This window comes from Aquila chrysaetos, chromosome 15 (assembly GCF_900496995.4).
Source record: "Aquila chrysaetos chrysaetos chromosome 15, bAquChr1.4, whole genome shotgun sequence".
NCBI lineage: Eukaryota > Metazoa > Chordata > Aves > Accipitriformes > Accipitridae > Aquila > Aquila chrysaetos.
In genome coordinates, this window is record NC_044018.1 from 29,547,464 (window position 1) to 29,563,700 (window position 16,237).

The window sequence follows — 16,237 nt, forward strand, 5'->3', positions numbered from 1 at the left end:
ATCTCCCAGGTTTCTAACTCTAGCCCCATGCATGGTCCCAGCAGCACGCGTGTCCAGGCAAGCCAGGGCAAAGCAGAGAGGCGACGGCGATTCCTTGGCATCTGGACCCAGCAGCCCAGACTACCCACAGTCACCTTTCCCAGGATGTTTCCCCGAAAGACCAAAGGATCCTTGAAATGAAAGAGCTCGTGCATGGGGAAGGAAGGGTTAAACCAGAGTTGCACATTTTCTGGGTGTTTCTGGGCCTGCAGATTACTTTCAGTCTGCAGGTTGGCTGGCCGGGTCAATGGATGTGTCTTGGGGCTTTCCCTTCCTTGGCTGCCGGTGGGATGCTGGCCCGGTCAGCTGGCTTGGCTGGAGAAATCTCCAGTCGAATGGAAAAGTTGACCCTTGTCTGGTTTTTCCAGTGCAGGCTGTGAAGAGCATCCCGTTGGGGAGCTCACCGCGGCCCGTGCACGTCCACAACCCACAAGCCTGTATCCTCCACAAGCTGTGTTTTCCCTAGGAGCACGAGCACGAAGGTCCAGCCCCACCAGCAATTCCCATGGAGCTGCAAAAGCCCCGTGATATCCTGGAGGGTGAGGGAAAACCTGGAGAGATATTCTGGAAAAGGGCAACGAGTCCAGGAGGGTGCAGAGAGGAGGATGGCAGCAGGGGATAGGGATGAAGCTCAGTGTCGGGCAGCCCTGCTCATAGAAACACCGGACTGTGCAAAAATAAGAGGCTGGATGCCTGCCTCCTTGAGCAAGGTAAAGCCAGGGTCTGGACGAGGGTGTAATGCAAGGGGCGAGAGCTAAAGGCATTGTTGGGCACAGGAGCAAGCATGGCTGCCCAGCTTCCACTCCTGCATCCCCAAGTCCGGGGCTTGCGTCTTGGCAATTCCCTTCTCCTCTCCTCAGCTCTAATGCGAGAACAACACGAAGCCAGCCCCGGGGTGCTTGACTCACCGCCCTGCTGCAAGACACCTCATGGGCGAGCACCCCGAACAGGGTCACAGGGTTCGGTGACAGCCGGCAACGCTGTCATTCTGTCACCAGTGACTGACACTGGACCGTGGCCCAGCACACACCTACCCACTCTTGTTCCTGGACCTGCGAACCTTGAGAGTGGGTGAGGAGAGGCAGGTTGTCCCCAGAAGCTCGGAGGGCTTTGGTGTTTGCAGGTCCAGCACTGCTGGAAAGTAGTGGAAGGAATAAGATGCGTTGGACCACAGGGGTATGCAAGGACGGCAGGCGAGGAATGCTCACACCAGGCCACCAGCTTCTGGAAGGTGTGGCTGAGAAACAGGGACAAACATGCTGTTCCCACGTCTTTGCTGGTGGAGCTGACACTCCCAGTTAAGCCCAAGACAAAAGGCATCATCTTCCACGGTGAGGTTGGGAAAGCAACCTTCTGCAAGAAGAGACGGGCTCCACCTCCTTCCTGCTCCATGGTGGGCATCCAGCTCCCTCACCGAGAGCTGCGGGACTCGCTCCATCTCCAGGCACTGCAGCTCCTGCTCCTCCTGGGCATCTCAGAGATGCAAGACGGATGCACGATGGCTGCAGCCATCCATCCAATATCCGACCCCACCGACGTGAGCTCCTCACCCCCAGCAGGGCTTGAGGCACAGCCCAAAGTTGGGGAAAGGTTGGCTTGCACATGAACCAGTTGATGGACTCAAAGAGCAGCCTCAGCACAGAGTGACACAAAGATGTCAGAAAAAACAAGGGTGCTGTCAGGGAGGACGGGTCAGCAGAGTCACCATCCCAAGGCGGAGAGTAGGAAATGACTGAGGGGTGAGAAAGAAGCCAAACCTGGTCCTTATTACACCAAATGCTGGTCTCCTGTGCCAGCTAACGCACCCCGAGGAATTAAGGCTGTTGCAATGCTGCTGTGTCGGCAGGATGAATTGCAGGCGGCTGCTGCCTGCTTTGCTGATGGAAGTTAGAAATTGTCTCCCCTTGGCTCAGATGGTGTTTGGAGGTCGGTTATCACCGGCCGAGGTGGAGGTGCCCAGGGAGTGAACCCCTCCTTGGTGGGGAGAGCTTGTCCTGGACCTGCTGCTTCTGGTGATGAAAGCATTGGGAGCGTGGCCATCTGGCAGCCACCGTGGCAAGCAGCCCAGGAGAGCCCGGGACTGTTTAGAGAAGCTCCAGGAGCCTCCGGCTGGGGACTCTTCCTGGCTTTGCATCATTGCAAACGCCTGGCCAAACCAGAGGAACGTGGACCACAGGGGACCAGTCAGTATTGGACCATCCTTTGGAGGTCTGTCGCAGTGCATGGGCGAGGAGGCAGAGAAGTGGCTGCTATAAATCATTTGGGCTTTGGGCAAGGCTTGTGATAAGGCTTCCTGAGAAACCATGTAATCGTGTGAGGAGAAGCTGGAAACCAGCCGGTGCCTGTGATGGACCCTCAGGTGCAGCACCAACACGTTCTGTTGGTCTCTTCGTTATTTTCCTGGAAAGAAAAGGAAGGTCGATGCTTGCGGACAATACAACCGTGCTCCCTGATGGATGAGTTGAAGTCAGCCCATGCCAGCTCTTGAGGCACCATGGCTAGGAAGAGATGGGGAGATGTATGGAAGAGCTGAATTTCCCCAACATCCTTCAGCAGCAAAACAGGTTGAGGAGGTTCCTTCCTGCTTGCCTCGGTGCACTGCTTTCCAAACCAGAGTGGGAAAACCAGCAGTTTTTAAACCAACCTCCAGAAGGATGGTGAGTTAGGTCTGGATTATTCTCCTGATGCGGTTTTGAGCGCAGCTCCGTGAGCGGCTGAGCTGGGCAGTGGAGGGATGTGGATGGAGATCGGCTCAGGGACAATTGCGGTGCCCCTTTGAAAACAGGGAGGCTGTGCCACGGTTCAGAGGCAGCATGAAGATGCCCTTGGAGGCAGGATGGGCGCTGACCTATTCTAGTCTGGTCACTCCCATGCCTTTGGGTGTACTGGTCAGCACATATGACACACTCCAGGACTGGGAACCAGTGGGAGCCAGGCCCCCTGCTAGGCTGTGGTAGCATGGAAAGCTGTCTCTCCTGCCAGATACACCAAAACACCCACCATCTGGGAACATCTTCCACTGGGATGCACTGAATTGAGCCTGGGCTGGCCCCGCTGTGGCCAGCGAAGAGGTTGATGACCGTGCCAGGCATGGGCTCAGCTCCCCCTCAGCATTACCCGTGGCTGTGGAGGCTCCCTGGAGAAGGGCAGCCCCACACAGGGTGGGGATGCCCCAGCTCTGGGCTTGCTCCAGGAGTGAGACCACACTGGGATAGCCCACAAAACCTACTCCCTGAGCAGCCTCGACGCTGAAGTCTGGCTTGTGGTTATGTCTGAGGGTTTCATTGTGCTGCTGGAAGACCTGGAGGCTTCAACCGAGGCTGGTCTGTGCTGTAAGTGGGGCACAGCCTCCAGAGACAGTAGCTGAGGAAGGAGAAATCATTACCTCCAATTAACTGGGGAGCAGAAAGTTGCCCCCAGTTAGCACCAGTTGCACAGGAGCATGTGGCACATCAAGGGACCAAGCTGTGGCACTGGTCACAGCTCGCATCTCTAATGGACCTGCTGGGCTCTGGATGGGCAAAGACCCCACTGAGAAGCTTCCCCCGTGCTCCTCAATCACCCCCAGGGGTTATGCAAGCGAGGAGTGGAGCAATACAGGGATACTGGATTTACCAGCCCTCCTCCCACTCCGAGCAGCCTATAATTAAGCCATGCACATAATGAGTTTTGGCAAAGTTCGGGTGCAGCCTGCCCATGAAGCCCTCAGTGGCACCACGCTCCTCCCTCCCCTCCGCACCCCCAGGGAACCCACATATAGCAGGGAGTGCCAGGGAGCACCATCATTCCCAACCTGCTCTCCGGGACGCTCTGAAACGCCCAGCCCGCCGTCTACGGGATGATGAAGACCTGGATCCTCCTTGTCGGGGCAGGAATAGCCCTGGGCTGCGTGTCTGGCAGTGAGTAATGGAGCTTTGCTTTGGCAGAGGGGCTAAACCAGCCAGTGCATCCGATGGGAAGGGGCCAGCGTTAGGTTGAAAGCAGACGGTGCTGAGGGCGCTGCCGTAAGCCAGGAGCTCGGCTGTACTGGGGCAGCTGGTTCCTTGCGAGGTTGGATCCAGCAGAGCTTCACAGGGGAAAGGGTGAGGGATGTTTTCATGCTGGAGGGCTTCCTTGAGCTCTGGGGAACTCGGCTGGTGGCGAGGGTGGTTTGTCGTTCTCTTTGATGGGTGGAGACTTCCCCCGGTCTTTATCCTTGTCCACCAGTTGCTTCCTGGTACATCTTGCTGTGCTTTCATCGTGCGAGCCTGCCTTCCTCTGGCTCCTCCAGCCTCCTACGCTGGGGGAGGACAAAGGGAAATATTTTTCTAATACCTTACCCACGATCCCTCTGTGGCTGCTGGAGGTGAGCAGAGGAGCCAGTCAGATGCAATGGAATATGCAACATGAACTCAGGTATTTCGCTCTTCATGACTCTGCGGTTGTTATGAGAGGAGACAGGCTTGGAGAGATGATAAAGAACAGCTCTGTCTTTAAGGCAGATGCTGCAACAAGGAGTGGTTTGTGGGCATCAGGTTTTGGCTCGCAGTTGACCAGGATCCTGCATGTGACTAGGTACCTTCATTGCCATGTTCTTGCACGAAATGTGATCTATTTGCAAGAAGGGAGTTTCGTCACTTCTGACACTGCCAGCAGGCTGTATCTGATGTTTCAGAAGCAGCTGACTCCCCTCAGGATTAATGGTGAGGAGTTTTGCAAGGCCACTGCAGAAGAGGAGCTTCTGCTGCTGCAAACCAACCTTTGGGTTGCCATGAAAGCAGGAGGATTTGCCATGGTCTCATCTTGTTTAATGCAAGTGCGAAGTTATTCTTGCTTGAAGGAATAACTGGGTTTACCGTGGCTGGGAAGCTGGGCAGCTTTGCTGGCTTGTGTTGTGGTCTGTCCTGGGCACACGGTTCGGACCAGAGCTATCAGAGCATCACCCTGACGGACCTGTCTGAGCTGTAACACCTCCACCATCGCTTATCCTCAGCTAGGCAGGACAGCGGTGGGAGATTTTGCCTGATTATCTCACAGACAGCTTGCACCCAGGGTTATATGTGGTTTGGGGAGCCGGGAGCATGTAACTAAATATTTGGGGAGCTCAGACTATCAATAGCTCTTTTGTTGCAAGTTGATTTGTCCTGCAAATGGGCCCTTTTAGAGGCAGGGTTGATCTTCGGTCTGTGTTTGCACAGCGCAGTGAGGTCTTGAGTCAGGCCAGGGACTCGCGGATGCTGCTCTGACACGAGCTGTAAGTCATGTTCACGTACTAACCCAAGCTGAGAGCCACTAGGAAGGCTCCGTCATGTCTCAGACATTTCCCTACACCTTGGTGAATGGACCTGCTCAGGAAACAGCCCACGTTTTCTCGAGCAAATCTTTTTTGGCGGAAATGAAAATGAGTTTGTTCTTGTCCAAAATGCTGTGCTCAGGGAGGGATGGATCTGGCTGAAGGGCTAAAAATGAGAAAGAAATATTTGTCTGGCTTTTTGCAGCCAGAAAATATCTACTGGCTGGACCAGCCAAATATCGACTGAGTATTCGAGTGCGGATGCGCTGTGCTGTGCACTGCTGGCCATGTTCTTCTGCTCCAGCCACCGTCCCTTGGCTGCAGTGTTGCCAGCTCTCCCAGCAGCCCTTCTCTCCCCAAAAGCTCCAGCAGCCCCTCTAAACTTGATCATCATGGGTCGCTAACTGCTCCGCAGCTATTTAGGTTCATGCCTGCATGAAGAGGAGCAAACACCCTCCTGCAGCCATTCCCCCCTGCCCTGCTCACGCTCCCTGCAGCCGAGCCCTGCGGGAAATGGGGTGATGCTGAGCTCGCTCCTCCAAGGACTCTGCAAGGCTCTGGGTTTTGGCTGAGTCATTGCACACCCCAATATTGGTGCTTTGCTGCGACACGCTCCGGCAGCACATGCCCCAGGACTGGGAACGTCTCAGTGGTGACTTATGTGCAAGCAGTTCCTGCCTTGCACAATCCCTCTGGGACTGCTGCGGGAAAATGAGCCTGGATGCGTGATTCAGGGTGACTTATCCCGACTGCCACTTTGGGAGTAGAGAGGGATGCTGTCCTAGGGATGGGGATCTCAGCTGCCAACCCCATCAGAGATCCAGACCTGGCTGCTCTGCTGCGTGGACTGGTGAGACTGGGGTGTCTGGACACCATGAGCATCACTCACCACCCAAACCATGGGACACCCCTTCCCTCTGCAGCCCTTCCCAGTTCTCCTTGCATCAGTATGAGCAAAGGTGGGAATAAAGTAGCACCACAGGCATGTCACCTCCAGGAGCATCTCAAGCAACCCCTTCCTACTAACTCCCCTCTTGCTATAAAGTGGATTTGCAGAAAAGGACCTGGTGGTGAGAAGCCAAATGGGAGCGAGCAGTGTGCCCTTGCAACACTGTCAACCAGCCTGGGCTGGGTTGGCTGGTGGGGCAAAAAGGTTCTTCCTCTCTCATTGGCACGTGTGGGACCTTGATTATGTGACTCTGAAAAGCATAAATAATTTGGGTGAAATGCCAGACAACAGAGCAACATAGGTGCAGAGAGAAGCCAGCAATCATGACACTTGGAGGTCATTCTCATTGCTGCTGTATCAGGATTTGCCCTGAGGGCACATTTTGCCTGCTGGAGTTTGAGGCAGGCAACCCAGAGGTGTTTAAGACGTTGCGTGATTGCAGGGTTGCAAGGGAAAGCACCACCCTTTCCTCCAGGGATCGCTTTGCAGGCTGGCAGCTTGGTTGGGACATGGCTTCTCAGCACGTCCTTGGAGATGGTCACCTTCCTGGCTGGAGCAAAGGGATGCCAAGAAAGCCATGCCCTGGCTGCCTGCTGTCCCGTTCCTCCCATCAGAAGCTGATGGGCAGCACAGAGGATAAGGCACCTTCCCTAAGCACGCTGTCTCTTAGTACAAACCCAACATCTTGGTCCCCTATGGCCCTTCTTTGCTTGATGGCAAGTGTCCATCATCCATCTGAGACATGCTATTCAAAGCACAGCTTGAGTTGCTGCGTTATTTTTAGCTTTGCCACCATCTGTAATAAAGCACATGCTTGACGACACATTTGTCATATAAATAGCTCAGGAAGGAGTTCCCAGTTTTCCCAGCATTACAGAAAGAGCAATGGTGATATTGCAAATAAGGGTGTCTGGAATGTGGCAGTCCTCCTCTGGCCCAGAGACGGTGGGACCTGGGGCACTCCTGCTAAGCCTGGCATTAAAAGGGTGAATCAGAAGGAGCAATTAATAGTGGGGAGCCAAGAACATGTTTCCTGGTGTGAAATGGCCCTGACGTGGTGGATGACCATGGCCAAAGAGGGGTGACCCATGGAGATGTGCATCCTGAGGATTCAGCCGGCCAAAATGCCATCCCTAAAGGCTGACAAAGGATCCCAAATAGCTCTGGGGTAGGAGCTTGTTCCTTCAGGCCGTCCCAGGAGGGGAACGAGGACAGAAGGAAGGATGCTCCCAGGTCGTAGACTGGCTAGGGCAGGGTGGTCGGTCCATCCTGAGGACCACGCTGTTGTTTCTTTCTCCCAAAGACCTGTACACAGCTCCTGACTCCTGCGAGGGACGCTGCGAGGAGCCCTACAGCGAGGAGGACGAGTGCCACTGCAACGCCGAGTGCGAGAGGTACCGCAACTGCTGCGAGGATTACTACAGGCACTGCCAACCCGGTGAGCATCCCTGGGTAACGGGATGGGGTTCGGGGGGGCTGCTCTCCCCCTGAAGCTCCCAGAGCCCAGCTGTGGGGTGCAAAGGGGTTGGTTGCAAGCATGCGTCCACCCGTGTTGATGTGGATTTGTGTGTGTGGTCCTGGGCAGCCCCCAGCCCGCATCTCCATCACCTTGAGCGCCTTTTCCTTTGGCTCTGTGCAGGTGGAGAATGGACCAGGGAAGCAGCTCACACCCGCGGTGAGTAGCTCCGCTTCTGAGCAAGGGCAATAAACCACCACCCCGGTTTCACTCCGCGCACCTCGGGGCGGCTCGCTCCTCTGCCACCCGCGGCTCTTTGGGGATTGATGGCATTGGGGTGTCGTGCTGGTTTCTGGCCGTGTCCGTGCCCGTACCACCCCATCGCCAGCCGCTCCAAGCCACTGCGTGTCGTTGCTGAGCAGACGGTGCAGCGAGAGCCCCAGCATCGCCTGCCTGTTTACCAGCAGCATTATCTCCCTTCACCAGAGCCAGGTGAAGCAGGCAGGCGCAAAGCAGCCGGGGCAGGGGCGAGCTGCCGTTTGCATCCCCTGGTCACCGCGCACCTAAAATGTGGGAGATCGAGATGGTGCTGATCCCAGCGGACATGTTGCAAAGAGTGCCTGGGAGATGGGGACCAGTGCTTCCCAGCTCACCCCATGCTTAATGAAAGGCTGCTGTGCCTGCAGCCCCGTGGCCAGCTCTTGTCCCCAGGAGATGGGGTTGGTGAGGGTTGGGACCCCCCTGCCACCCCTGCACCCCTTAACCCTCCATGCTGAGCACCCGGCTCTCACGGCACCCCAGGATCATGACACCCGTGCATCGATGCAGCACCGGGTGCTGCATCACCCTCACTTCTCATGGGCAGCTAATCTGCAGCCCCGGGAGCTGCTGCCTGCTCTTGCCAGCCTCCTGCCTCTCCTTGCAGAGGGTTTCTCCAGCAGCCGGGATGCCATCACCGACGAGGACCTCCTGCGCATCTCGGAGCAGCTTTACAGGGCGGATCACAACAAAGCCCGGCCGACCGACATCGCCATTAACCCCCAGTACGAGGCCTCCCCCGACGAGACGGATGACCAGGAGGACCGCTCCCCGCAGCCGTGAGTGTGCACCAGCATCCTCAGGAGGTGGCCAAGGGCCACCACGGCCAAGACCAACCAGCCAGGCAGGGTGCAGGGCTGGTTTTTGGAGGGGACCTCTGCTTCCCCGCTGAGCGCAGGATCCATTCTCTCCTAGGCTCTACAAATACGTCAATGAGGAGCTCTTCTCCAAACCCACCTACGCAAGCTTCATTAAACTGCTGGACAACTACCAGAGGGTGACTGGCAGGGAGGAGGACGTGACAGCGGAGGAGCTGAGGGAGCAGGACAACTTCCTCAAGGAGGTGATGAAAACCGAGCTGATGAAGAAACTCTTCGCCTTCCTCCACAAAAAAAGTGAGTGTGGAGCAGGGCAGGGCTGACAGGGAGGAATGGGGCCCATGGATGTTGGGCATCTAAAAGGAAAGCCCCAGCTGGGTGGGAGATGACCTGGGAGGATGCAGACTGGAGGAGCACGGGAGTGGGCTCACCAGAGCTGCCAGGACATGGGAGAATTGAGCAGGGCAAAGCTCAATTGTTCCTGAGGGAGAGGAGTGGGTCTGGGATGGGGGGGCAGTCCTGGCTCTGCCTCTCCCCATGCTCCCATCCTGGGATGCTGCTCCCACCTCTCCACCTCTCCACGCTGCCTTGCCTGCAGACCGCTACGGCTCCGAGCAGGAGTTTGTCGCCGATTTGAAGGAGATGTGGTTCGGCCTCTATTCCAGAGGCGATGGCGAGCAGGACTCCAGTGGCTTCGAGCACGTCTTCTCAGGTAGAGCGCGCACCGGTGGGACGGGGGGTGCTGGGCAGTGCCGGGCTGGGGGCCTCACCCCAGGGTCTCATTTTTGTTTAGGGGAGGTAAAAAAAGGGAAAGTGTCTGGATTTCACAACTGGATTCGCTTCTACCTCCTTGAAAAGCAGGGCATTGTCAACTACTTCAGCCACAACTTCAACGGGCCGGTAAGTGATCCTGTGGGGTGCACAGCTGGTGGTGCTGCACCAGCTGGCAGCATCCCAAATTGGCCTCATCCCAAATGGGGCGAATCGGTAGCATCAGAGATGCTCACCCTGCCGCATCCCCTCTGCCTCCCTGTGTGGACCCTGGGATGGAGGCAGGGTGGGAAGGTCCAGAAAAGATGATGCAATGGGCAAAAGGGGCTCCCAAACCACAAGCGAGAGATTTGAGACTGGGGGCTCTGTCTGGCAGCCCCTCAGACCAGCTGAAAGCTGCTCCGGATCTGTCCCTGGAGAGGGCACGAGGATGCCTGGCTTTGTATGCAGATGGGCTTTCCTTGAATTCCCTGCCCTGCTGCACCCAGAGCCAAGCGGAACTGGAGATCTGATCCCTGAACCCCCTTTCTTTAGTGGGACACCTACCCCGATGTGCTGGGGCTGCAGTTCAGCTGGGACGGCTTTTACAAGGAGGTGGGCTCTGCCTTCATCGGCTGCAGCCCCGAGTTTGAATTTGGCCTCTACACGTTGTGCTTCATTGCGCGTCCCGGGAGGGCGTAAGTACCGCACCCGTCTGCATCCGTCTGTCTGTCCTCTGGCCGTGGAGCCAGCAGTGCCCTCCTGATCCCGATCAACAGCAGGGTCAGACCCTGAGCCCGGCACAGCTTTGGGGCATTGCAGGTGGGGAGAGCTGGGGATGGAGCAGCGCTGGTGTGGGGATGCTGAGAGCATTTTGGAGATGTGATTTTGGGGCTCAGGGGTGGAGCAGCGCTGGTGTGGGGATGCTGAGAGCATTTTGGAGATGTGATTTTGGGGCTCAGGGATGGAGCAGCACTGGTGTGCAGACACCAAGAGCACCCCAAAGATGTGATTGCGGGGCTCCAGGATGGAGCAAGGCTATGACACAGGCTGTGTCCCCACAGATGTCACCTGAGCCTGGGCAGCTACAGCCTCAGCATCCAGACCTACCCCTGGACCAAAACCACCTACGGCAACGGCAAGAAGTACATCGCCACCGCCTATGTGATCTCGCCCTGAGGCTGGGAGGCGAGGGGTGACTGCAGCCCCGCTCTGGGGCCCTGGGCTGCCCCACGCCAGGAGCTCGTGGCACTGGTCAGGACTGGTCCTGCTGTGGGAGGTGGATGGCCGTGCTGCAGGACCAGTGCAGAGTACCGGAGGGAGCTGGGCAGGATGGTGGTGGCCGTGCCCTGCATGGAGGCAGCGAGGGGATGGAGGCAGCAGCCTCAGCACCCCCAAGTCCCATCAAATGTCGTGTTCCCCAGTCGCAGCAGAAGAACAGGGAGAAGGGGGGGACTTGCAGTGGAAAGTAGCACACCCGAGCAAAATAAATACTGACCCTGGATGGAGAAGGGTTTAATTCCTCGGTGCAGGAGCTGTGGCTCGCCATGCAGCCTGCCCTCTGCCCCATCAGAAGCTCTCCCTCCCCACCACTTCTGTGCCAGGGACAGGGCAGGTACTGACCCAGGGTGGGTGTTGGGACCCCTGGGTGCTTCCAGGGCCGCATCCAGCCCATGGAGTGTAGCAGGATGGGCTGCATGTCCTTCCCCTCTTGCTGCAGCCTCCAGTGCTCCCCAGTAAGGCTGATGCAGCGAAGGACATGGAGCAAAGCCTGTGCCTGCAGTGATGATCCCACCACCCCTCCAGGAGTCCTGCCTGGGGTGGGGGGAGCGGGTGGGGGGGCTGCAGGGCTGCAATCCCCCCATTCCCTGCAGGCAGCTGGTCCTGCAGCCGTAAGATCGTGCTTGCAGCTTGCAGCGGCACTGCAGCCTGCCTGACAGGAGGGCACCCCACTGGGGAGCTGGCTCTTTTGGGGATCCCGGGGACAGGGGATGGCTGAGACTCCCCAGGGCTGGGCACGTTAACAGACAGGACCCTCATCCTCATTTATCTCCACTGCTTCCAGGGAGCAGCTCCTCATTGCTGTGGGTCTGCTGGTGTGGGACATTGGAGGGGTGGGCAAAGTGAGGTCCTGCCAGCCAGAGTCAGTGCCAACATCTGTGCCACTTACTCCTCCAGTGTGGCACCCAAAATTTGTCCCCTACCTTCCTTTATCCACCCCTGCACCCAGCTTCTCCGGATGCTGCAGGCTCGGCCTCACTCCCTGCTGCCTCTGAGCCCTGGGGTGCTGCTCATGGGTCCTGCCCCAAGGAATTGCCCAATTCGGGGACTGAGGAGATGGCTGAGCTGCTGGGCCCCTGGGGTCTCTGTCCCAGAGGCAGCCTTTCCCTGGGGACCATCACAAGGAAATTAGGGTTTGTGGTAGGTGCATCCTCCATCCTCGCCCAGCTGTGCTCTCTCTGGGGGCTGCGGGTCCCCAGAGACCCCCCCAACCCCGCACCCCAAGCTGGGACCGCTCAGGGCTCCAGGTGCTTTTCCCAGCACCGCGCTCTGGGGGACAAATCCAGACCCCCCTTGGGCAGCGGGACAGACAGCTTGGCGGCAGGACCCCCAGAATGACCCCCACCATAACTCCATTCACCGCCCCCCAGGCTGGTCCAGGCAAACGATGCCCCACGCTCGGGAGAAGACCCCTGCCAGCCCCATCGCTGCCTGACGATGCCAGCCCTACCCAAGAGCTCCCTGAGGCACTGGGATCCCCTCAGCCCCCCCATGCTCAGGCATGATTTGGGTAGGCAGCAGGCAGGACAGCCACCAGCTCCGGGCTGTTGCTTGCCCCCCAGCCCCCCCCCCGATCCTGCCTGTACCCCCCGTATTGGCAGAGCGGGCAGCAGCCGGGGTCCCAGGGTGAAGATGCTGCGCGGCAGCTCCCAGGCAGGACCGGGGAGATTTGAGCTGCCTGACAGATGGCCGGCTGCAACAGTTCCTGGGGAAGGGGTGGGAGTCCCCGCACCATCTGCCAGGGGTCACAGGTGACCCCCCCAAACCCCGCCGCAGGGGAGGGGGGCATGCCAGAGCTTGATTTATAGAAATGCACTGGGAAACTGGGGAAGAGGCAGTTCGGGAGGACCCGGGATGGGTGCGGGTCAGCTCCCTTCTCAGCAGCGTGGGCATCGCTCTTCTCCCATGCCCGGGAGCCGGGGCGCAGCAGGGTTTGATTGCAGGAGCCATGGGGGGGGTTAAGCTGTGGGTTCAAACGCTGCGGGGCAGCTCCGGGCCCCGGCCAAGGCGGCTTGTGCCAGCTGGTAGATGGTCTCATGGCAAGGCGGTTTGCAAGGGGCAGATTGCACAGGGCAGGGCACAGCCGGGCTGTGCGATGAGGATGCTCCAGGCACCTTCATCCTTGCTAGAGACTGTCCTGAAGGTTTGCACCAGAGCTATCAAGAGGCAGCGGGTGGTTGCTGCTCGCTGCAGGGCTGCACTGGCACAGGACCCAGTTTCTCCTGCTGGTTCTCCATCTCTCAGCCCACTCCCGTTCCTGCCCACCTGTCTGCATCGCTGCCAGCCTCCTTGATGCCAAACCTCTCCATCTAGAAGGATTCTGATGCTCCCGGGCATCACAGACAGTGCCGGTCCCCTGCTCACAGGTCGCCTGTGCCCCACAGTCACTGCCAGCCCCATGCCCAGGGCTCAGAAGCTGCTTTTCCAGCACCCAGTTCTGGAGACAAAATCACACAGAGAAAGGTCGCCCACCCTGGCCCAGGTTGCTGCCGTGGTGGTGGGTGTAGCGTTGGGGGACTGGCCAGTGCTTGGAGATGCTCAGGTGATGCTGGGGAGCTGCTCTGCACTTTGTCTGCATCTTTGGTTGCCGCAAGCCGTGGGGAGAGCAAGGAGGGCCAAGGTGGGCACTTTCTGGGTGTCTGCTGGTCCGATGGATCCCCTGCCTGCATCCCTTCATGCTGTAGGGTGTGAGGCAGCAGCCTGCCAAAGGCAGGAGGCTTCAGGTCATATCCAGCCAGCCAGGCCAGGCGGAGCAAAGGAAAACTAGCCATCAGCAAGGCTCCCCATACCCCAAACTCCCTGCCCGCTGCTGGCAGGGATACCACAGCATCCTCCGCAGCATCACCCTCCATCCGAAGGACCTCCTGGTCCTCCCTGGGGCCAGCACATCCCTCCGCATCTTTCTGCCCTCGGGTCCAGCTCCCGGGACAGGCTCCCTATGGCCAAGTGGAGCAGCACGGCGGGACCCTCCGGCTTCACCCAAAGTGTCAGGAAATCAAACAAAACGAGCGGAGAAGAAAGGGAAGGCCAGGAGAGGGGTGGAGAGGAGGGGCAGGTGTCAGCAAGCTGCCTCCAGCCATCTGTTGCCAGCTCAGGGACTCCGGGGCCCCCCCAGCTCTGTGCCTGACAGGGACAACGCTCGCTCTCGGGGGGGGGGGACACACCGCGCGGTCGCATCCCCCACCTGAGCGCAGCCGCGTAGAAGAGTTTCGGAGGGGGATGCTGGCCCTCCCGCCGTGGGGCTCGTGGACTGCCTGGGTGCCTTCGCCGCAGCTGAGCTCATGGGGAGGCTTGAGTGACTGATGTCCCCCCCACTCCCTGCGTGGAGGGAATATTGGAGTATCCCCTCGGCTCCCCCTAAAACTGTCTGGCCAGATGTACCCCCTCCTTGCACATGGGAGAGGTGGGTACAGCGACCGCCTGCAAACCAGGGCCAGGGCTTGGGCCCCTTCACCTGATCTGGGCCAGCTGGGACCAAAAACCTCCAGGCAGCATCACTTTGGCCCTGCAGTGGAGACACTCCTGACTTACACCAATATTAGGACAGCTGGACCCCGGGCACAGCTCTGCAAGTGAGATTTTTGAGCCACTAGCACAAGGAGGGTGTTTTTCCCATATTTTCTGTTTTTCCCATGCTGTGCTGGGCACAGGGAACCGGGAGGAGAAGAAATGAGAGGCTGGCCATCGCAGCATCCCTTCCCTGCCCTGCCAGCACAGGGGCAGCAGTACTCCATCCATCCCTGGAGCCTAGTTTGTGCTCCCTACATCAAGGTTTATGCAAAGCCAAGATGAAGCACACCTGGATGAGCCGGTGTGCAGACACCAGGGCAAGGAGGGCTTCCCTTTGAGATGCCCGGGGTGCTGGGAGGCATCCACAGGGCTTGCAGTGCCAGGCTGCTGGAGGCCAGGCAGGACACCCCGAGCATCTCCCAGGACATCTGTGTGTGTGTTCCCAAATCATTCCCCTACCTCTGGGTAAGGTGAACTGCCCTGGGGAGAGGTGGGAGAGGTCCCTCATGTTTTGAAGGAAAGATGCTGAAAATTTGAGGTCCTGAGCAGAGGGATGCTCCATCACCCACAGGTCCTTGCCCCAGCTCATCTGCTGGGTCTCACCCTTGGAAATAGCTGAGCTTTCTGAAGGGATCCCTCCAGGATTTATCCTGGCAAGGACCATGGCAGCCCAGGCGTTACAACTGAGGGCTCTGGACAGCCACAGCCCTGGGTACCCCCACCAGCTCCAGGCCATTAGAGCTTTTGCAAAGTGAGGATGAAGAGGGTTACAGCTCCATCTGAGCCCCCGTAAGGCAAAGCTTGCTGCATTATATCCTAATCCGAGAGGCCTTGGGGACCGTGACTCTAAGTGGAGGCTCTCTAATCCCCTCCCGTAAACGATACGGCACTAACTACCCCGATGGGACTCTGGCCGCATCTGGTAGGAGAGCCTGCCGGGAGTGCCCGGCTATACCTTTTGCTAAGAGGATGAGGATGCAGAGGGGAATATACTAAACCATTTATGCCGCGGGCACTTTTTTATCCACTGCGATCAGATGTCTGAGCTGGCAGGACGGGATCTCCATCTGGATGTACGGCCCCAGCCCTCAGCTTGCTCCCGCAGCCTGGGCAGCATCCCTCCTCGCTGCCGGCCGCTGGAGAAGCACCGCTGGGCTACTCCTGCAAAAAGCCCAGTGTGGATGCAGCCACCTCCCTTTTCCAGGGCTCAGCACCTTAAGCGGGGGCAGAAATGCCCCCCACCGATGAGCCCCGTGCTCTGCCCCATCCCTGGCACAGCTCGGCGCACAGCTGTGATACTCAGCTGTATGGTGAGGGAGATGCTGTCCTGCATATGGGAAACTCCGAGGTGGCTCAGAAACCCTCTGTCCCAGCCTTGAACACAAGTTAACTGAGAAAATGACCCAAAACAACCCAGCCCTTGCGTGCACGGCAGGGTCTGTGAGCAACGGGCTGGAAGGGACCCCTGGGCAGCATCCCCATTCTCCCCCAGCCCACGGGGAATGCAGTGGAGAGGGGTCAAATCCTGCCACGGTTGGTGTAAGAGGCCAGCCAGGGTTTAGGTATGGTAAATCCTCCTTTTACACCGATTCATCCTGTGGACGAAAGGGGTAGGGGAGAGCAGAGCCCCCCCTGACCCCCCCCCCGAGCAGCCAGGGAGGGTGCATGGAGCATCGCTGGCAGCTGGGCTGGGGGTCCACCCCCGGAGCAGAGGTTAATGAGCGAGTGGGGCTGGGAGCCGCCGCGGCAGCGGCCGTTAGCCCATATGGACACGCGAGCGCTGGCGGCAGCGGGGGGGGGGATCGGCACGTGCCGGCGTCCTGCCCCGCGTTTGGGGTGGCAGG

General features: G+C 58.5%; 1 protein-coding gene across 7 annotated transcripts; it reads left to right on the forward strand.

Moving 5' to 3' along the window:
- Positions 1–1,100: 1,100 nt before the first annotated feature.
- ENDOU (endonuclease, poly(U) specific) lies at positions 1,101–11,106 on the forward strand. 7 transcript variants are annotated; one of them, XM_030037738.2, is made up of 9 exons: positions 1,101–3,938; positions 7,564–7,698; positions 7,900–7,935; positions 8,642–8,813; positions 8,950–9,149; positions 9,451–9,564; positions 9,646–9,752; positions 10,158–10,300; positions 10,667–11,106. In XM_030037738.2, the coding sequence occupies exons 1-9, from the start codon at positions 3,878–3,880 to the stop codon at positions 10,779–10,781; spliced, it is 1,083 nt and encodes a 360-aa protein (XP_029893598.1). In that variant the 5' UTR covers positions 1,101–3,877; the 3' UTR covers positions 10,782–11,106. The 7 variants fall into 7 exon arrangements, 6 of the variants coding, with proteins under 6 accessions (XP_029893598.1, XP_029893599.1, XP_040984822.1 ...); XM_030037739.2 differs by lacking the exon at positions 1,101–3,938 and adding an exon at positions 4,029–4,434; XR_005934036.1 differs by lacking the exon at positions 1,101–3,938 and adding an exon at positions 4,452–4,721 and having other exon boundaries at positions 8,950–9,153; positions 10,667–10,764.
- The last annotated feature ends 5,131 nt before the right edge of the window (positions 11,107–16,237 follow it).

Coding starts and splice junctions, on each gene's coding strand:
- ENDOU (XM_041128886.1), top strand. CDS start 4,466: ATGAGAGGAGACAGGCTTGGAGAGATGATAAAGAACAGCTCTGTCTTT. Junction 9,565..9,645: donor CTTCGAGCACGTCTTCTCAG/GTAGAGCGCGCA, acceptor ATTTTTGTTTAG/GGGAGGTAAAAAAAGGGAAA. Junction 9,753..10,157: donor GCCACAACTTCAACGGGCCG/GTAAGTGATCCT, acceptor CCCTTTCTTTAG/TGGGACACCTACCCCGATGT.